This window comes from Aythya marila, assembly GCF_965140915.1.
Source record: "Aythya marila genome assembly, chromosome: 21".
Taxonomy (NCBI): Eukaryota; Metazoa; Chordata; class Aves; order Anseriformes; family Anatidae; genus Aythya; species Aythya marila.
The window spans coordinates 3,306,445-3,328,435 of NC_139062.1; the positions used below are offsets into that span (position 1 = coordinate 3,306,445).

At 40.7% G+C, this 21,991-nt stretch overlaps 2 protein-coding genes across 3 annotated transcripts; one reads left to right on the forward strand and one right to left on the reverse strand.

Annotated features, from left to right (window-relative positions):
- Positions 1 to 1,065: 1,065 nt before the first annotated feature.
- On the reverse strand, positions 1,066 to 16,202 carry SDF4 (stromal cell derived factor 4). Of its 2 annotated transcripts, none has more exons than XM_082776790.1 (7): positions 16,135 to 16,202; positions 14,435 to 14,801; positions 7,345 to 7,481; positions 6,744 to 6,857; positions 4,009 to 4,167; positions 2,863 to 3,038; positions 1,066 to 1,837 (listed from the first exon to the last, which is right to left on the reverse strand). In XM_082776790.1, exons 2-7 carry the CDS (start codon positions 14,740 to 14,742, stop codon positions 1,661 to 1,663), a joined length of 1,071 nt encoding a protein of 356 aa, XP_082632916.1. In that variant the 5' UTR covers positions 14,743 to 14,801; positions 16,135 to 16,202; the 3' UTR covers positions 1,066 to 1,660. The 2 variants fall into 2 exon arrangements, with proteins under 2 accessions (XP_082632916.1, XP_082632915.1); XM_082776789.1 differs by lacking the exon at positions 16,135 to 16,202 and adding an exon at positions 15,668 to 15,804.
- Positions 16,203 to 16,262: 60 nt separating this feature from the next.
- B3GALT6 (beta-1,3-galactosyltransferase 6) lies at positions 16,263 to 21,492 on the forward strand. Its single transcript, XM_082776791.1, has one exon. The coding sequence runs from the start codon at positions 16,657 to 16,659 to the stop codon at positions 17,701 to 17,703; it is 1,047 nt and encodes a 348-aa protein (XP_082632917.1). The 5' UTR covers positions 16,263 to 16,656; the 3' UTR covers positions 17,704 to 21,492.
- The last annotated feature ends 499 nt before the right edge of the window (positions 21,493 to 21,991 follow it).

Genomic DNA, 21,991 nt, shown 5'->3' on the forward strand with positions numbered 1-21,991 from the left:
AAAAGTAAAAAGTCAAAGTGAATACTGGAACCGAAAGACAGCCATACTTATATTTACATTATATTAAGAGAATAAATTTAATCAAACATAATATCTATCTTGGATTTTTCAGGCAAGCCCTCAAAAAGAGGGGTTATTACAGTAAAGACAGAACTAGAGAAAAAAAGTTTTTTTTTTTTTCTGTTTAGACAGTGAATATGACCTTTGCGTTGCTTGATGCTTTCAGATACTACCCAAAAATAGACTGATCAAAAAGCTTCTCAAATGCTGACTGCACGTTGCTCTAACAAAGGCAATTCAAAAAGCGAAGCCTGTATTTCCCCCTGCCTTACCATTCAGCATCAATGAAGAATTTTTTGAAAGAAAATCTGCACAGAAACAAGTAACTATACCAGTTTCAACAGTAAACTGTAGTTAAGTAGGAATCATACATCTAGGTGAACCCCATTGTTCTGTGCAGCATCTGAAGTCTACAGAGAAACCTTCCCCATTGTCTCATTGTGAAATCTTATTTTTTTTTTTTTTTTCCTTTTTTAAGACCTAAGCAGTCTCAAGTCTTCCACATTCACAGTGCAGTTACAAATCCTGTCACCAGCTTTCTTTTTAAAGTAGATGTGGACGAGTTTCTCTGTAGTATTTAAAATAAGTTCTTCCCCACAGCTCTTAAAAAACGTTCAATGATGGAAGGAGAACTTGTATTATTTTCCCAGCAACGCATAGCTGGGTTGAGATGCCTTACGAATAAAAATGAAAGATTAGCCAAATTATCACAGCTGAATTAGGAATCTCAGGAACATGACTATCATCTTTTTTCTCCTGACTCTTAAATACATGTAACAGTTACTGGAGATAGGTAAGAGAACAGCACTTATTGGATATAGCAAGTTAATTACAGTGTTAAGCGAAGTAAAATCCAGTAAGAACTGAATTCCTGAGACAAACAATGACAAAAACCAAGGAACCCACTGATACTGAACACAAGCCATTAAATGTATATTGACTACACAAAGCAGTGGGACAGTAGAAGAACTAAGCATGACTGGAAAAAACAACACACACAGCAAGAACAGTCCAGGCAGCAGCAACCTGATCCAATTTACTGATTTTCGTAACTAAAACATTCTGAAATGAATATGACCATAAACAAAATACAAATGTAAAATTTGTTGAGCAAAACAAAAGTATTTCCAATCAGTCTATGTATGGATATCCTCATGGGGCCAGAACACACGTATCTGAACCTCAATCCCCTTTACAAAAGCCAACATCTTTCAGTGTTACTTGTGATTTCCATGGATCAGCAGCTATGAGGGCAACAAGAAAAGTTAAATATTTAAGATACCTCCACCAAATACAATTAGCAAAAAGCAGCTGAAACTTCAGCTGGATTAACTGTACAAAACAGGGTGAACCAACATAGTCCAGTACCTGCCTCATTATTTAATCAACTTTTTTTCTTTTGAAACATACTGAAGGCAAAGCTGTAGATCTTCTATATGGACGGAAGTTTTTTTTTTTAGTCTAGTACAACACACTGTACGCATATAACACAGATAGCAGCAAGGAAATTTTCTGTCCGTTTGTGAGTGTTGGTTTTTGTTCCTTTATTTTTATTTTGAAAGCAGGAAAGTGCTTCAGAACTCTGGAAAAGCGAGCAGGGTCAGAACTCCTCATGGACGTTACGTGCATAGTCCATAAGTTTGCTGCCTGTGAAGTATTCACTGTATTTTAGGATCTCCTCCAGCTCTAAGTGGTGGTTTTGATTTTCATCTGCTACTGCTATCATTTGCTTTGCTTCATTTAGGGCATTGTATTCATTCATAGGATCCATATATTCCTAGGACAAGAAAATCAGTCATTTTCAGTAACCAAGAAAACATTTCCACACACCAGGATTATCAACCTTGGCTTCTTGTAAACTTCAACAAAAACTTCAACAATTGTGAGAACAACATAAAACACCCTAAAGCAAATGTAAGTCATAAAAAAGAGCATTAGAACATCTTTGTTTCAGACTTACATTCACCTCCTGGCTATTTTTCCATTCACTGCTTCCTTGTCCATTCTAAGAAATACAAATTTTCTCAGTTCATGCCAGTACCCACAAACATTTTTGACATTTTGGTTGCAAAATAAACCCACCATCAAATCCAGTAATTTGTGAAGAAATATAAATTCAGAATTAAAATCAGTACAGTGTCTTTCTGTATCTCCTACATTTATTGTTTTTGGACATAACCTTTTTGGAGGATATTCAATTGATAACTTTCTTGTTCCATTTTAAACTACCCAGGTTGAAGTCTCAAAAATTAAGCATTAAATCCTTCCTTCCGCAAACAAAAGCCTGAAAAGGGTACAATCTACAAACCACACTTAAAAAAAAGTTACAAAAAACACTCGGAAAGATAGAGCTCTCTGCTATTTTCTAAGCTACTGGGGCCCCAAGGTTTGTTCATTTTGCCTGTTTGACTTTTTTTTTTTTTAAATGAATACACAGTTTGCCAATTACTTGTTTTGTACGTGGAAGTATGACTCATTGTCCCATTCACCACAAATTTCATTAGGTGCACTGACTTGCTTTCATGCACTACATATCCATGCAAGTGTCTGTGTGACAAAAAACCCTAACAGCATACCTAAGAATAATAGCTACGCTAGGAAAACTCCCCCTTCTCCGAGAAAGAGCAGTACAACAGCCTACTCCAAGCACTGATGCACAATACTATAATCCAAAACAGTACACACATCCTGTACTGTTCATTCAAATATTTCTGAGCTTCATAATCTCTAAAGCGGTCTCAGTCTTGTATTTAAAAACCACCTATTGACTTCAAGAACTCGAACTGTTTGATGGAGACTCACCTCCAGCTCCTCCATTGTGACAATACCATCATGGTTTGCATCAATGACCTCCTCAAACTCCTTTCTTCTGTCTTTTACCCAATCATCATCAATGTCTTGAGCTTGCTGGTTCTCTACAGTACCAACAGGCAATGAAATGAACTCTGAAAGGGTAAGCTTCTTATCTCCGTCTTGATCTACAACAGAAGTACATGGAAACTGAAAAGTATTTGCTTAATGTCCATAAAAATGAGATATTCCTTCACGTCAGAGTTGTCTACTGGGCCTGAAAGATACACCAGCTGACAGGCTGGGCATTTATTTTATTGATGTTGCTGTGTTATTTTTTTCCACCCTGTATCTGCTGCAACTGAAAGTTTCTGACAGCTGTGTGCAGTCTCTTCTTATATCAGCATATCAAGTAAATTAATATTCATAAACGACCGTGCACTGGAATTGTTTTGTCTGTGCACACAACACTTAAACATCACTGGAAACTCTTCATATTTATTAAGCCAACTACTAGCAAAGTTGAAGTTCACTTTTTTCTTTTTTTTTTTTTTTTTTTTTTTTGAGGTGTTCTAGCAGTTCCAAATATGCATAACTATTCACTCACCAGGAAAAAAAAAAACATTTGTTGACAGTACTCAGGAATATTTAAAAAAATATTTTTTTCTTAGAAACCTCAACGATTTCCGTTTTCCTAAGTGTATGTCAATTCTTACATGGTTGCTACACTGCAGAAGTACAAAGCAATTAGTGCCTCATTAAACATTCATATAAATATATTTTAGAGTATTTTAATATTCAACCCTTTTCTACTATTGCTAAGAGACCCTATGATGCAGCAGCACTTGAGTGTGAAGCTGGGGCAGCTGATCAGCTCTGTAAGAAGTACTCAGAATACCTTCATAACATATAATGCTGTGCTGTTCCTTAACAGACTAAATTTAGTCTTGAACAACGCACAGACAACCTCATTGATATACCAATATTTGTGCTAACAGCATGTTTTTCTTAACACGTCATATTGGAATGTGTAAAACAGCAAACAAGACATGCCAGAATTTCAGATAGAGCCACGGCAGTACAATAATCTCACATTCACCCAACAAAACAGTTTGCAAGTAAACAACTCTGAAGAAAACATCTTTTAAAATGGCATACCCAGATCTCGGATGATTTCTTTGACCATGAACTTCAGCATTCCCCTACTATGCTCTGGGTGAAGAAAGGACAAGAATTCTTCTTCATTCAACAACATATCAGGAGGTGGGTTGTCAGCTTGGTACCACCGATCCTTCAGGTTATCTAAAACTTCCTGTGCTAGAAATTTAAGATTAAAACCGTTATGTTTAAGGTGGACAGTTTTAAAAATATACCTACCCCTAGTCAATTGTTTAAACAAGGATGACCTAAGAACCAGTTATTATACAGTTAACCTTCTAGGGAAAGAGGGTGCTAAAGGGAAACAAAACACAATTAGTTTGGAAAAGTTAGTGCTGCAACACTAGGAAAGATCCTTTAACCAAATCACTGAGCTGAAATTAGGAGATGAAAATATTTAGCTACACCTGGATCAAAATTTCAATGTAAGAAGTGACTAGGGACACTGTAAGAGGACTTCTGCACTGTCCTTGCTCCTCCTTTTTTCTTTTACCCTGTCAAAGGCTCAGAATCCAAAATAATCTCCCCCCCAGAAAGCCTATATCCTTTGGCTCAGAAGCAGCATCCAGTATTTCAGCCTGAAAAATTGAATTTTTGCAACTATGAGAGACATAAGAAGGTAGTGCTACAAAAGAAAACTCGGAAACGTTAAGTACACACCAAGAAATGTATTTTAGTTTCCAGTCACTTCAGGATATGAATACTTATTACTCCTTTTAGTTATCTTGTCTGTCCCGAAAACTGATTGCATTTCGATACAGACCTAAACCATACATGTTTTAATTGTTACTATGATAAAGAAATATTTGTGCTACAAAAAAGAAATGGAAGTCTAAGCACACGTATGAACAAACAGCAGCAGCAGAAATCACTTTACATTTCCACCTATTTCATCTTACATCATGTCAACAAGCACTTTCTAAGTGAGTTTTTTCCTAAGCTCAACCGAGAATCATAATTTGAAGATGAGTTTCCGCTAAAACTATGCCACTGACTTGTTGAAAAACCACCCTACAACACACAGCATGAACAGGACATGCAACCAGTGGTCCTGAACATAACCAAACAGGAAAAAAATACCTGTACAGAGCATTCTTTTTCTGGTGTAGGCATTTTCTAAATGACAAACTGGAAGAAAAATACAAGTCTGTGGCACACCCCATCTGCAAAATACACTACTAAACATGAATATGAAGTATTTGCATTTCACAAATTTTAAAAACGCTCTGAAAGACTACAGTCATTGCACAATGAAGTGTCTTGAATATCTCCAGCATGCTTTTGGTTGCATAAGAAAAAGCAGCAGCAATGGCTGTACCTCAATTTTTGAAATTGTAGCTGCAATTAAGATTTAAGTCTTCATTGAATGTTTTTCTTTTTTTGGTGAAGAATAAAGAAATCCTTCTGAGTCTTAATATGAACCTGAAGGTACATTTGTGAATGTTTTAATTCTTTAAAACACCAGTTAGAATAATCAAATCATGGTGTAGCCAATCCCAAATATTATAAAACAAAAGACAGCCTCCCTTTTGCTGCTTTTCTTTTTAGTCCTAAACAAAGCTCAAGTATCAGTCATCAGTTCAAAACTGGGTTATCTGCCTAAGGTAAATATAAAGTTGTGTCCCCAAGTTTTGGCTTGGCTTTCAAACTGTAGCATGCTAGAGAACATTACCTGCTTCTCCCTAAAACTCAGAACGTCTTACATTCCACACGTTCAGTTATTTTCTATTATGCAGCCAATTAAACAAAAACCAAAAAGCTTTTGCACAACAGTGGCGTATGAAAATGAGTTTTGCCTGTCATCCTCAGGAAGCGGTAGATAACTCATTTGGTTTTCCCAAACAAGGCTTGTTACCTAGGTAGAGGAGTTATGCACATGCTTTCCTTATTCAGCAAATCTTTTATCTGATGAGCATTCCTGTAAACTGTAGTTAACCACACAGCCATAAAACATGCTGCACAGGTGTTTTCCCCGCCATAAAATTCAAAAGGCCCATTTGCATTGTAGTTGCTTTTTGATGAATGGAAAATATAACATAACCCATTTTTAAATGACTAATTCCTGCAAGGAAAGACTAAGGCTTCATGTTCTACTTAACAGTAAGCCTAAGTACTTTTAGATGGGTAATGGGGGGAAGATTACTCTGTTAAGCGTTACCGTGTTCATAACAAGTCAAATTTAAATGAAAGTTTCAAAAGTAATAAGGAAGAAATGATTAATCTCACTAACCTAAAGATTCTCTCAATAGAGAACTTAGATGAAACACGAAACAATTGTTAGGCAACCTGCTATTCTCTAGCATTCTTCGCAGTGCCTGAGCACACACCTATTTAACCACAACACGGTTTGATAGTACACACACCCCTCCTCAATCTCAGAAATCAAGTACACCCAGCTTCCTCTCATTCAGAGCAACCGGGGACCTGGTACCCCAGTTAACAAGAGAATGGGCCACAGATAACATAGGTTAACACATCTTAGCAGAGCATTAAACACAAGTCAGAGTAACAAAAAGGGAATGAAGATTTTTAGTATAAATACCTCTATCCAGAGTGTTGGAACTGCAGAATTGAGTTAAAATTGAGTATTTCTGTCTTATGACTTACACGTTCTATATTTGCATAGAGGCAGCAGAACAGCTAAAACATTCATCTCGCATTAAGAACAGTTTTAATATTCAGAATTTAGGAAAGTAAAAGAAAAACATAATTCACCAACAACTGTCTCCACTTACTTTCTTCATCTATTTTCAGCTCTTCGTTGTTTCTGATCTTCTCTGCAATCTCTTTTTCATTAAATCCCTTACTTGCCAAGAATTTGATTTTGTATTCATCCCAGGACACATGGCCTGTAAGAGAGAACCTTACCTCAGACACAACATTATAGTTAAATGGTAAACTTTTGGTCTCATCTCTTAAAATGGCACGTGCTAAAGTCTTTTGGTTCAGCACTATAACCACTACACTAAGCTTTATGAACGGCAACATGACAGCTGTCACCCAATTCACTTTCATGTTTCCTTATAGCAGATAAGCCTTGTGAAAATAACCTATTTATGTCACGATCCTCACCTCATCCCTGGCAGAGCCAATTAGGATTTCCTGTGAATTCAAGAGAAATAAGATCGCAGTCAGAGAACTACGGTGTTGACAAACACATTACTTCTTTGCTCTATTGTCTTCTGTACGGATCAAAACCCTTGAGAGGTGAAGGATTACATGCAGTCCAAAGCAACTAGGATTTTAGCACAGCACATCAAACAAGCAGTCTGTCAGTTTGCCAGCTAGCAGCTGAATTGGATGTCATCAGGAGATGGAGGAAACATTCTGTCTTACCATCACCATCAGGGTCCACAGCCCGGAAATGCATTTTATTCTCCTCCACAGCTTCCTGGAAATGTTCATCCGTCTTTTCCATGATCCAGCGCTGCATCTCTTTAGCACCTATCTTTTTATCATTATTTATATCCACCCTATGGAGGAATAGAAGACAAGGATGGTTTTTTGTTTGTTTGATTTGGGGGAGCATTTGTAGATTCTAAACAAATCATTCAACAATAACAAACCTAGGTGGCTTTAAAAAGTAGTATATTTATAAGCACGTCTGAGAAGTTGTAGAGTCTTTGAACTATAAACAAGCAGCAAGTTAACAAATGGTTTCATAATTAAACACAGATGACTGTATAGACTCTGGACTTAAGCATGCATGGTAGAAAGTTTCCTTGTTTTTCACACCCATCTGTCTCAAATCAGGAACATCGAGGTAACTACCTAGTTCAAAAACATTCAGCCCTACTTCACTTTGCTGTAAGTTAACTCATTTTGGTATTCTATTCATGAACACATTTTTAAAGTAGAGAAAACTACAAAGACATTGCTCATTGCATACTAGCTCACTTCCTAATGGGTCAGAACTGTCAACGGCCAGCTGCAGCTGACTGTCACTACTTGGACAAATTTCTTCCCTAACATTCTCCCAAACCAGTAAGTCCCTCTCAATTTACGTTTTTCCCTTGATTTTTCAAGATCTCTGATGTTTACTGATAAGCTGCCTCTCTGTGTATGCCTAGCTCACATTACAATTGTTGCAAACATCAAAAACAATGAAAATATAAGGTGAATATCCTCAGCGCAAGGACTTTCAAACTACTTAATACTATTACTTGTAAGCAAGGGAGGGGAGCGGAAATCAAGCTTCCTCTACGATCCCTTGATCTCTGGTAATACACTACAGGTGATAGATTTTAATTCTTAAAAGAGCACATTTAGTTGTTCCCATTATTTTTACAGTGACTAGGCTATGTTTTATCAAAATATATGCCTGCACACAGTGCTTTTGAGCTACGCTTACATACTTGTTGGGAAACACTTTTATACTTTGTCTCACTGGCTAAATTGTCAGCAGATGTCCAATCTCCACTGCTCTCATTCACACCTACTACCAATACTGCTTTATCAAGACAGACAGACTGCCAAACAAGCATTTCCATTAATGCTTATTTCATATAAAGAATATAAAAGTCACAATTGAAAAAATACAAACAACAAAAAATAGTAATAACCTGCCACCCTAAGAGTTTTTTAACATATATTTACTAAAGATACAACAAGATTTAAAAATGAAAAGACAGCAGTAACATGTAATAGGCAAGATTATATTTAAAAACACACCACCAAGCATTCTTGTTCAATTTAAAAAAACAACCTGACTTTATCTGTTTGAATCAGTCTTAGCACTACTGAAGTGTTGTCATTGAAAGTCAAGTTATTAAATGTGATTTGCATTTAAATGTCAGCTAAATGTTAAAAGCTGAAGACAAATAACAACCCTAGCGTTTGATCGTCTAAAATACAGAACTATAAGTGCAGTGCTGGTGTTTTTAAAAAACTGTAACCACATCTTTCTACATATATATGCATGCACTGACTCAGCGTTAACAACTTCTCAGTAAACAACAGCAAGACCAGTAAAACGGTCACATTCCACTCCTGCCACCTTGCACTTAGCAGGTAAATAGATGGGGGTTTTGAAATGCAGTAGGTACTACCAAAAAGGAGAAAACAAAAGCCTTTTTCCTCCCGTCAACATTTTACATTCTAATTTCTTTAGATGTAAGCTATCAAACTGACTACTCCCAAACTGTACTTTCCATTTAAATCGCATTGTAACAAAGGAGGTAACAAACATCCCATTCATTGCTCCTCTAGGTCATGAATGTACACCTGTGTTCTGCTACCATAGTTCACAAGAAGTCTCCAGTGACTCAGATTTTCAAGAACAAACAGCCATCCCTTACGGCGAGGTAAAATCTATTCAGTGCCCACAAACAGCACTGCTGCCTTTGAGAGGAGCATTTACAGTCGTGTGAAATATGAGGTATGGTCCTGTAGCAAGCTTACATCTAAGGGAATAAAAAAAAGACTGTCCATGTTTCCTCAGGTAACCATCTCACTCAGAACAGGCTACTGAAAACATTTCCACTTATAATGAAGAGCTTAGATAATTGTGTTGCCAAACAACCAAATGCCACTAATTCATGGAGAACCAATTCAATATCAAGCTGATGGAAACCACTTCTCTGAAGCAGACATGCCTGCGCACTCCAAAGATATTAGTAAATATTAGTATGTTCTTATGGAGTCCTTAAAAAATTGCCAAAGAACAAGAACTGGCAAGAAATGATTTACGCTAAAACAATCTGAATCCAAGCAAGATTATCAGCACAGATAACTTTGCTCAAATCTTCCTCAGTAATCTGTGTCGAGAAGTTTTGTGACAACTTCAACACATCATGATACTGCAGCTCCAAAAATAATATTGATTGTACTTTTTCTAGCATTATCCAGTTCTCAGCTAGAGCGTGCCATCTCTAATTGGTAGAGACTTAGGTCTGTAGCATACTATTTCCTGACTTGACAGAAAAAGTCCCTATACAGCAGGGACTACTGTTAGCACAACTCTCAATTCAGAAATGAAGACTACATAAGGAAACTTACCTTGTTCATCTGTCTCTTCCCAAAGAAAATAACAGATAAACTGCATCCCAAATAGTTTATACAGTGTGATAACTACCATTAATCTTAATATATTTCAGTAATATGTGTATCAGAAATAACAGATTCTAATAATTCTAAATTAAAGGTTAACATATCTGTGACTATTCAAACTATTTTTTATTATTATCTATTCACAGGCTAAATGGTGACTTGTTTCTTACCCTAAGGTGTTGTGAGTATTCCACTTGATAGGATAATTGTAAAACTTTCCTTAACAAAAGCCCTGTGATAATGGCTGTATTGAAGATAGATGTTAAGCCTGGAAGAACAGCTTTTAAACATTTCAACCCTGTTTCTCAACCACAAGCCACTAAAAATCAGACTTCTGTGGCCATCTTTCAAAAGGCCTGAAAGTGTTACCAATAAACAGCTGGCCACTCGGATTTTTCAGATTCATGTTTTCAGGTACCTGAATGACAACACTGCAATGTTGCTTGATGTACTGTGCGCGCGCCTGTAAGGTGGCAGTGTTCTTACCTAAAGGACTACAGATAAAAGATTTCCTTGATCACTGAGTACTTACAACTTCAGAGTTGGTTTCTGATTCATTCAAGAAAAGCAGATACAGAAAATAATTTTTAAAACCAGAATTCAAAGCAAGGCATTACTTAAATCATAGGAGATACACAGAAGTTATCGGATGAGTTTTTGATTGTATGCATTAGGAAAATATAAATCAAAGTACTCACATTACTCTCTCTTAACTGAACAACATAAATCCAAGATCTATCCTGGAGATTCCAGAACAAGAAAGCTTAAAACATCCCTTTCTCCCCTTTTTTATTCTACCTGCTTATTGTCCAACATCAGCCGGCATTAGCACCATCTTTCCATCACAGATGGGAGGCAGACCAGTAGAAATGAGAGCTCTGTTAAGCTGTGAGATGAACCTGAAACTAAGAAAGGGGGCATGGGGAAGAGGGATATGGTTTTGGCAAGATCTGTTCTGTATGTGCGCTATGAACACAAGCAAAATGTCACAGCTGTGAATTTCAAGAGAGCTATACTTAGAGGCATTGTGGGTTTCAGAAGGAGTTTTGCTTTAGCAAAAGGATAAATCCATTAATTTTAAACAAGGAAAATTAAATTAGAAAATATCTGTGCATGGTATAGTTGACTGAAGGTGTAGCTAAGGCTCTGATCCGACAAATTCACAGTAAGGCACTTGGCTAACACAAAGATTTTTGTTCTTAAACCACAACTAGGGCTGCCTGTAAGTCACTGAAAACATCAGCAAAATGCAAATCCTAGAAGGGTACTCAACTCTCAAACTCACAAAGAGAACTCAATCACCACAAACATCCTGACAGAAAGCCACATACGTCACATTACTGAACAGAACTGATGAATCTATCAGTCTGAATTGAAGTACTTAGTACAGAAGAGACGTGACTCAATTTACCAGACAACTTTCCCTTAAACCTCACCAAGACTGAGTTCTAGTACCAGTGCCGTCGATTTAGTGAAATCAACATCACCATAACTACAGTCAATTGCTTTCAACATCCTTCCTCCTCCTTCCCTCCCATCAACACCCACCTACACATGCCAAACTACAGCACAGAAGAGAATCATCTATAGATGCACAGCTAATTTAACCCCCTCCTTTTAAAAATCCCAGTTCGGATACGGATGAAAGAGAAGCATGTCACTTCACACCTTCTCACAGATTTGCTTTGCCCGAAGGTACCTGACCACTTACCCTTGGCTAAGGCTAGAAAGATGCACCCAGGATTTCTGCACCATGCCCCAGTTTCACGGGATGAAGTGGAAATACGGACTGACTTTCAGCAGACAAGCAAGGCCAGTAAAGGGCAACGAAAGAAACTGAAATACAGAATTCTGAAACGCCACTTGCTCTTTCAGTCACACGTAAGAGCTAGAAAAACATCATTCAGGAAGCTTTTCCTCCACGTTTCACCTTTATTTTCACTAACTCCTTAGACAAGGGGTTATGCTTTGAACTGAGTACTTTATAGCATCCTGACACGCCACAGAACCTCAGCTTTCATTAACAAAAAACAGTGCAGGCTTTTTTTATGCCTTGAAAGAAAATACTTCCGTAGCATCTGGACACCTGTGAGATACTAGCTTTTGTCAGAAGCTCGTAGTATTTCTCTCTTCACTCAGCCTTTAAGAGAATGTCCAGGAAACAAGCAAGCTCCTCGGAATGCATTTAGGCTTTTCTAATGGGATCATCTAATAGAATGCAATTTTAAATATCTGACTGAAGTTGATCTCTAATCCGATTGCTTTAAGCTGCCTAAATCAACCTCTTTCATAACAAACAGGCAGCAACGAACAGTTTGTGATTGTGCACAAGATAGATTAACCACCAAATCAATGTTTCCACTGAACATGTATACAGCAATAAAGAAAATGTAATCTTCTCACCACAATCTTCATATTTACATTTAGATGGATTAACTCGCAACAAACTGCTTTGGTAGACAATTAAGGCCAGTACAGAGTGACTACAGGAACTGAAACAGAATTGTAAACTGCCACTTGTTCCTTCAGTCCCACGTAAGAGCTACTTGTGCATCCTACCAGTGAAGTCAGTGGTCTGAATATCGACGCAGTAAGTAATAGTACTCTAAATGTAGAAGGCATTCTGGTTGTCCTGTTGGCTTTAGTTGTCTTTAATCAAGAGAAATACAAAAAAAAAATTAAAAAAATCTGTGTTATTATTGGTACCTTTTCCCCTGCTAATGAAAAGTCAGCAAAAAAAAAAAAAAAAAGCTTTGCTAAGCCTTCTCACTTCATCTCACGTAAACGCACGTCCCCACACCACCAGTAACAGCACCAGTGCAAGCGAAGCTGTTCTCATCAAATTAATCCTCAATGGCAAAAATGCAAATAAAGCCAACTCCGCCATCTAGTGTCTACCAGTACACCTTGGTTTTGGTTTCTGTTACGTTTACTGACGTCCAATTAATTACCTACTGAAATTGCGTTAGCTGACACAAACCTTTCCTAACACAAGTGTTTTATAAAAGGAAAAGTTTTAATGCCTAAAATATTTTTACACCAAATAAACAGCTATATGGAGTTTTCAAAAATGCTACAAAAAATTGAACCTTTCTATTCTCACATCAACTTCTGAGTTCTTGATATACGCAGTTAGACAATTATTTTTAACCCTGTGTATTTCCAGACACTCAAATTTTAAATACTTAGCACCCAGCAGAATGTTTTATGAACAGAAAGCAATTGTTAGTTTGTTTATTGCCATCTTACACCTTTGTCTCTCTGTCTCTTTTCCCCTTTTGGCTTCCCCACTGCACCTTTTTCAGTGTTTTCTCCTCTGCAGTAATTTGCAGAAGCCACAAGAGAAATAAAAACAAAATCCAAAGGGAATATAAGCCCAAATGAGAAAAAAGAAACTTCGAATGGCAACTGACCCCAAACTTACAGCAAAACAATAAAGCTTCGTGATGGAACAAAATCCTACTTTTCCAGTTAATTGCGTAGGCATCCTACCAGTGAGGAAACCCTAATCTACTAATTCTAATCTAAACTACAAACATGATTTCACTGTTCACAGGTTCACTGAGGTGGGAACCTAGGTGTGGTGGTTTATGGTTTCACCCTGCTGGGCAGTTGAACTTCACCAGAACTGCTCTCTCACTCCCCCTCTTCTCAAAAGAAGTGGGGAGGAGAAGAAAATATGCTGGAAAAAAAAAAAAAGGCTCAGAGGTTGAGATAAGGACACATGGGGTCCCTCCCACAGGATGCCATCCTTCCCAAACTGCTCCTGTGGGGGCTCTCCATGGGCCACAGCCTCCTCCATGCCACATCCACCTCCTCCACAGGCTGCAGTGTGGAGATCTGCTCCATGGGGGACCCATGGGTGCAGGGGGACAGCCTGCTCCACCAGGGGCCTCTCCACAGGCCGCAGGGGAACTGCTGCTGCATGCCTGGAGCACCTCCTGCTGCACTCACCTTGGGGTAAATCTGCTCTCCCAGAGGCACAACAGTTGCTCATGGCTCATCTCTGGCCAGCAGCAGGTCCCTTTTGCAGCCAGCTCCTCTCTGACACGGAGCAGAGCCCAGCAGCTGCCCACAGAGACCACCCCTGCAGCCCCCCACTACCAAAAACCTTGCCACATAAACCCAATACACTAGAAAAAAAAGTAACGTTACTTTTTCTGACAATCCTGAATACTGACTGCAACTCTCAACATGTTCTTGCTTCTAAAAATACTTGAGACAGGCATGTTACGATCTTAATAAGGCAAGCACACAACCCACAGAACGATGCTTCCCCCATTACCATTTTTTTTTTAGTATGAAATAAAAAATTTACTAATTTTACTCCAAAGATCAGAAAAAGGCTGCACTTTTCTTGGCAGCGTGCACAACTTACTTTGAAAAGATGGCCATGAGCTTCTTCCTGTTTTTTCTGGGTTCTGAATCTTCCTCAAACTCTTCCATCTCTTTTCCCAGAAAAACTTCCTGATGAAATTCTTTGTTAAGATGTCCATCCATCTCCATTTTGACCCCGTTCAAGTGATCGGGGGGCAAGATCTCATTCTCATCTTTACTGTCAGCTGCCTTTTCTTTGAGGGCTGAGTTGTTTGCAGGCCTTGCATAAACATCCATTAGAAGAAACACAAACAGAAGGGACAGATACAGAGATCCCAAACTGCAGAGGAAGGCCTGTCTTGACATCATTTTTTCCTTTTTTACTCCAGATACTGGCCAATTAGATTATTGTGAATGGATTAAATGACCTACAAACAGAAAGGGAAGAGCATAAACAAATGCAGAACTGTAAAGTGTTACATCATTAATAAAGTCTCCTAAAATTCTGATGAAGCTACGTAAACACAGGTATTCACAGAGAAAGAATAAAAATTCACATTAAAATGTATACAACAAGAAATTGATCTTGTCTTTTTTTTTTTTTTTTTTTTTTACTTTGCACAGCTTTAACCTCTATTAGAAGACTTTAGAAGGTAACATCCTGTAAGCAGCCTAGCTCTGCTCTAAAAACCATTTTTAGGCGTTGGCACAGGTGGTGACCGGAGGCCTAAAACCCAAGCACTTAGCAAGGGGCCAGCTCAGAGCACGAACCACCCACCTGTCTGTGTGGGGAGCCACAGCCCGACTGTGGCAACACCCCTACCACTGTCAAGCGACAGAAACAGGCACAGCAAACCTTTAGAAAGGCTGAACGACATAAAGCCGTTTGGGGGGAGAAATGACCGAGGGGTGACAACTCCACTGCATGAAGACTGGATGATTTTAGAGGTCCTTTCTAACCCTTCTATGATTCTAAGGGTAGCTGGGAACAGGGAGCAGCTGGAAAAACACTACGGGGGCAGGAAAAGCACAACCGGGGCCCCCTTTTCACGACCTGCTTGCTGCTGGGGGGCGAACCTCCCCCACCTCCAAGCTCCCAGGCCTCAGGGGAAGGCAGAAGAACCCCGGCCCGGCGTTGGGGAGCACAAAACCCCCACAGAGCTGCGGGACAGGAGGGCGCCGAGCACCCCCCCACACCTCACGAGGTCCCCTCACGACTGGGCCGGGGCTGTAGGGAGACCCCCGGCGGCCTCACCACCCTCATCCCGCGGAGCCCAGCCCGCAGCCCCGGTACCTGTGCGGGCTGCGGTTGCTCCTCATTCCCGACCTGGCTCCCTCCGGCCCCGGCCCGGCTCCTCGGGGCCCTCCCCAGCTCCCTGCGGCCCCCCCCGGGCCCGCTCCCACCCCGCGGCCCCTGGCGGAGAGAGGCGAGCGGGCCGGACGAGCGCCGCGGCGGAAGTGCGTCATGCGCACGGCGTGCGTGGCGAAGGCGGAGCGGCCATCTTGGAGTAGGGCAGGAAGAAACCCTCGCCCCCCCCGCCGCCATTTCCCTTTAGAGCCAAGCCCCCCCCCGCTGCTGAACATTAATGTGGGGCAGCGAGCGTAGCTCCTCATTCACTTCTATTCCCCTTAATTAATAATTAGTAATTAATAATAGATTTTCCCCTCCAAGCGTGAATGATTTTTTTTTAAACACTAATTCCTTGCCAGCTGCTTTATCCTGGCCACTGCAACACCCCTAGCTTTGTTCTCGTAGTTCACCTTTTGTTCAGGAAGCGTTAAAACAATGCCTTTTGTACCGACTTCCCGGCGCCGCCTGCCCCGGCCCTGACCACCTCAGCGCCTCCTGCCTCTCCGTGCCCGCACCCAAAATGGCGGCGCCCCGGCCTCGCCTGCCCTGCTGCAAGATGGCGGCCGCAAGATGGCGTCCGCGGGAAGATGGCGGTCGCAAGATGGCGGCCGCCGGGCGCCGTGAGGCGGCGTAGGCGCGGCTCCGCCTCCCGCCCCGGCCTCCACACGGCAGGCGGCGAGCGGAGCGGAGCGGAGGGTGCTGCCCACACCGGGGGCTCAGCAGGTAGGCAGGGCCGGGGCAGCTCCTCCCCGGAGGAGAGAAGGGGAAGAAGCCAAAAAAAATAATAATAATAAAGAGGCAGGAAGGAGCCATGAAGCCACCTCCGAGGGCAGGCGAGGCGCGCTGAGGGCTCCCGGAGGAAAGCTGTCCTCTCCCAGACAAGAGACGGGGACGGAGGAGGGCTGCAGCCGGGGTCTGCTCGCCCCAGCGCCATGAAGCTGCTGCGCCTGCTGTGCCGCCACAAGACGGCCCTGGGCCTGGGCGGCCTCTCGCTCTTCGCCGTGGTCCTGCTCTACCTGGCCAAGTGCACCTCTGAGGGGCTGCGGCCGCTGCCAGCCCCCCGGGGGCTCCCCCACAACCAGCCTCCGCCGCCTCGGGGTGTGAGGGGGGCACAGCCGCCAGCAGCCCCGCCGCCACCACCGCCATCCCCTCAGGAGACGGCGTTTTTGGCCGTGCTTATCACCAGCGGGCCCAAGTACACCGAGCGCCGCAGCATCATCCGCAGCACGTGGCTGTCAGCAGCTGGCCGCCCTCCTCACGACGACGTCTGGAGCCGCTTCGTCATCGGCACTGGCGGGCTCGGGGCCGAGGAGCTTCGTAGCCTGGAGCTGGAGCAAAGCCGTCACAAGGACCTCCTGCTTCTGCCGGAGCTGCGGGATTCCTACGAGAACCTGACTGCTAAAGTCCTGGCCATGTACGTCTGGCTGGATCTGCACCTTGATTTCCAGTTTGCCCTGAAGGCCGACGACGATACCTTTGTACGCTTGGATGTACTCGTGGAAGAGCTGAGAGCCAAGGAGCCGCGCCGCCTCTACTGGGGCTTCTTTTCTGGCCGGGGTCGAGTGAAATCTGGTGGCAAGTGGAAAGAGAGCGCCTGGGTGCTCTGTGACTACTATCTACCATATGCCCTGGGTGGTGGTTATGTGCTTTCTGCAGACCTGGTGCACTATTTGCGTCTCAGTAGAGACTACCTGAACATGTGGCAGAGCGAAGATGTCTCCCTGGGGGTTTGGCTGGCTCCCATTGATGTGAAGAGAGTGCACGACCCTCGTTTTGACACTGAGTATAAGTCACGGGGTTGCAACAATAAGTACATAGTAACGCATAAGCAAAGCATCGAGGACATGCTGGAAAAGCACCAAACCCTGGCTAAAGAAGGGAAGCTCTGTAAGGAGGAGGTTAAGCTCAGGCTTTCCTACATGTATGACTGGGGAGTGCCACCTTCACAGTGTTGCCAAAGGAAGGATGGCATCCCATGAAAAGTCTGAGGAAATAAAAAGCAGATTGCTAATGGACTCTGAGCTTGGTTACCATTACGTGGGGAGAACCGGAGAACCCCAGTAACTAGGGCTTAAAAATTATTGAAAAGATTTTGCACGATTCATTATGTCACTATCAATGAAACCCTGAAATTCCGAGAGCTACTGATGTGGCATGATGTAAAAATGTTTGTAAAACAGAAATGGCAAAAACATGGAAAGGCTTGTATTACAGGATTGAAGGCAAATAATAGATTGCAAAATATGGATAATACAGAAAATTGGGGGTAACTAACTTGGATCAAAAGCTGCTGGAAGATTTTTACATTCGAACGTATATTTGCTAAAGATCATGACAGGCCTGCACATTATCTGTAAGATTGTGAAACTAACATCTGCTATTTATTTCTTGGCAAGAAACAAGTGCCAGTTTGGCAAGGTTTGAAGATTCTAATGGGGCCGCAAATCAGTTGCTGTTGCCAGTGGGAACAGGTGGCTGGTTATTGACAAGCATTGAAGTAAAGAGAACAATTTTGCATGAGATATTCACAGTAGGGGAGGGAGAAAGTCAGGTCTTTGGAGAGTGCTCTGATTTACAAGAATGGAATTGTTAGACTGTAACTTCTCTCTAAGCTTTCTGTTGCTTTAAGGACATCATGTACATAAATTATCTGGCAGCTACAGAGTAAGTCTGTATTTAAAAAGGTGGATGAGTTATGGTTTTTGGCAGATAAGAGCAAATCATTTTTGGCCAAATAGTTACACTACAAAGCTAGCCTTCAGTTGTTAGGCATAGGTGTTGTTCTTAGCTTTTTGTCCAGACACATTGTGTGTGAAGAAACATTCCTCCCAACAGTAAATAATCCTATAGACTACTACACAGTCAGATGTCATAGGCTTCAGATTTACATTTTGATTACTTTTCTAAAATGTAAATTAGCAGGATTCGATTGGTGGAGAGTATTTAAAATTCAAGCAAGATTGCCCAAAAATGTCTAGCACAGATAAGAAAGTAAACTCAATATGTGGTCAAGAGAGAAGTAGGTCACCCTGATTATCATTTAAAGGAAGGGTGATTTTACCCCCCCCATCCCTCCCCCCAAATTTAAGACAAGTCTTGTGTTCAAAGACAACCTTTTCTCCTGTTTTAAGAGCTGCATGGCACTCTAAGGAGAGTGATTTCCCAGCAGTGACATTCTCTCCTTTTCCCCAGTAGTACCTCATAGTAGAGCAAAGAATATTACAGAAGGTCTAAGTAATTGCTCAAATGATATGTCAGTAAATGGGATTATTCCCTTCAGTTCTGTCTACACTACAAGTAATTCTAGTGCTGACAGAATTGTCATCATCAGGTACGGTATTGAACAGTAAATGCAGACAGGATGTTTTTGGCTGTAGAACAGATCACTCATACAATTTCATTATCTTATTTACCCTCAAACTTTTAGGTGAGCCTGTAATTCAAACACTTGCATGGCAGATACTCTAATACACAGATTTTTTTTTCCAGTATTAGTACAGAGCTACTAAGTGCCAATACCCTTTGTCAGCTACAAATCTTTCCCAGTACAACCAGAGATTTTACTTTTATGCCTGGACGTATGTTCTTAATGATCAGTTTTACTGTTTGTTGCACACTGCACTTTCATACAACTTCTACCATTCCCTCATCTGCCTTGGCAGGAGCCTCTTCTCACCTGCAGGAAGGCACAAATGGAAAAAAAAAAATGGTGCCAGTATCTCTAGTTTTGCTTTCTAAATGAGCAAGTTAGTAGTTCATACCAAAGGAATCAAGTATGTTATTTTGTTCTTCTCTTCTTTTGATTGAATTATTGAGGATTAAGAAGAGTCTTTTGCCAAGGATGATAATTCTCCATTTTGAAAACCTGAATCCTTGACTTCATTCTAAAACAAATTACGGTACTGAAAATAAGTTATTTTAGCATGTGTCCATTCTAATGCATGTCCATGTATTGGCAGATAGGCAGATGTGCTTTTCAGCAAGGTGTATCATTCCGAAACAAGGATTTCATACTTGCAAGATTACAGGAGATTTAAATTGGTTTTTGCTTTTTAAAAATATCTACTTGTTAGTTGGGGTAAACTAGTATTGTGTGTATATATGTGATTAAATGCTTGTAATGTGAGTATTTATAAATATTGAAAATGTATTATGTATAGGAAAAGGTAGTTAAGTGTCATATTTTAAATTTGTTTAAGGAAGTACTTTAACGTCCATGAGAATTGCGTATCAAGCAGTGCTTGAATCTATTGGCATGTGAGCCATTATTTAAAGTACTGGGATCCAAAGTGCAGATGAAAAGTCTGCTGCGTGTCTCTCAGCCTAGCGAGAGTGCTGCTCATCCGTTCCTACCAGTCTCCGTGTTCACAGGAGGTGTTTACATTGCTGGCTGTGACTCCCCTTACCTGCCCCCCAACAATTTCCACAGGGGTCAATTTTTAATGAAGGAGAAGCGCTGGATCTCCATTCGATCTTTGGCCCATGGAGAACATGATGCATACAAACACTTTTGAAATTCTCCTGAGTTGTTTCTTACACAGGTGTCAGGAAGAAGCACCTGGCTCAGTGCATCTCTCAACAGCAGCACAGCCCTTTGCCTGCCGAGGTGCTCTGCCTGCACACTTGCAAGATGAAGCTGAGGAATGATGGTGACCACTCTTACATACTTGATATCACCCCTCTTATATACCTGATATCCGTGTCTAACACAACTTCATTATACCCTTTTCTCTTTAAGGTTGCTCATGTTTTGTTCTAGCTGCAAAACAAAACAACGTGGCAGACTTGGGAGATTCTTGTCTCTTTGGTGTATGGTTTTAGTTTTCTTAGTAGACACCCATACTGCAAATATATTGCATAGATGCTAATCCCAATTAACTGGAAAATTCCACAAAAATAAAATCTCAATTTAAAAACAAGGAAAACCAAACTTATAATACTATTCCTGTAGCTGAACACTTTCTTTCCTGAATGTCTCGCTTTGTTCATGTGAAGTCAGCTCAAATACAGCTCCTACATGTCCTACTTTTGACAAACAGTGGATTTTCTGTAGTTGAAATACCTCATTTTGAGCATTTGTATTCCATATCTGTTAACGGTAGTGTTCTAGGGGGCAGGGATCTCTATTCAGTGTTAGCTTTGTAGATTTTATTAAAAGCCCGGCAGCATGGGAAGGTGATTAAGATTTGCATTTCTATTAATTTCTGTTCAGCTCCAGCATCAGAGTTGAAGTATGTTCTCGGTATCGCTGTATGCTTGACAAACTGTCACCAAATACTGCTCTGTATTTAATTTAGATCACACTGCCTGCAAGACTCCGATCTGTTGCTACACGTACCTGTGCAAGAAATGCTTTTACCCTGGAACTGGACCTGCTTTATGCCAACATAATATGCCAGTTACAACTTTCTAATACAGACTATTTAGGTAATGTCTCATAAAACACAGAAATGTGTCAGTCTGTCACTTATAAGCTATGTGAAGCTGAAGGATACTACATAAGTGTGCCTTTATGAAACAGAATAAACATGGGATACTGTGCCGAGTATATTTTAAACAATTGAATGAAAATGCACTTTTTTTTTGCAGCTACATAACTTTGCCATTTGGGGGTAGGGTGTGGCACTGTTTATTTGCTCAGCATTTATATAGGGAGTAAACTGCTAGAAACCTGAAGCTGTCTGTGACAATGAAAACATTTGGTAATTGTGTAAGTATATTGTATAGGTATTTATGTCTTTCCACATATGCCATTATTGGCCAAAGGATCTGTGTGCTGATTTTTAATAAAAAAAGACTTTTTGCTGTAGAGGTGATTGCTTGTTCTGTTTAAGATAAGTGTGCTTTTATTATGCCACTGTGTGAAAGACACTAAGCAAACTTTATAAATACAATGCTCTCTTCATTCTAGTTGTACATTGGTGGTAATACACTGGACATGACAAACTGCAGTGCAGTCAGAAAAAGGTTTTTCCAGCTAAGAATGGCTTGATCCTATTCTTAGCTAAGAAATCGTCCAAGCAGTTAGGCATCAGGAAACACCACTGCCTGTGGTCCTGTTTTATGTTAAATAAACAATAAACAAAGCCACAAGCCCAAACAAAACTAGCAACACTAATAAACAACTGAAAAGTATTTTCAATATAAGATTTGTTCAAGTAATTTCAACACTTCAAGCAGTTTAAGTAGCACTAACTTCTGATCAATTAGCTAGTCCATTTGAATGTATTCCCACTTTTTTCTGCCAAAGCCTTGGAAGCAGACTTT

Coding starts and splice junctions, on each gene's coding strand:
- B3GALT6 (XM_082776791.1), top strand. CDS start 16,657: ATGAAGCTGCTGCGCCTGCTGTGCCGCCACAAGACGGCCCTGGGCCTG.
- SDF4 (XM_082776790.1), bottom strand. CDS start 14,742: ATGATGTCAAGACAGGCCTTCCTCTGCAGTTTGGGATCTCTGTATCTG. Junction 7,482..14,434: donor CTCATGGCCATCTTTTCAAA/GTAAGTTGTGCA, acceptor ATTCCTCCATAG/GGTGGATATAAATAATGATA. Junction 3,039..4,008: donor AGAAATCATCCGAGATCTGG/GTATGCCATTTT, acceptor CTTCTGTTGTAG/ATCAAGACGGAGATAAGAAG.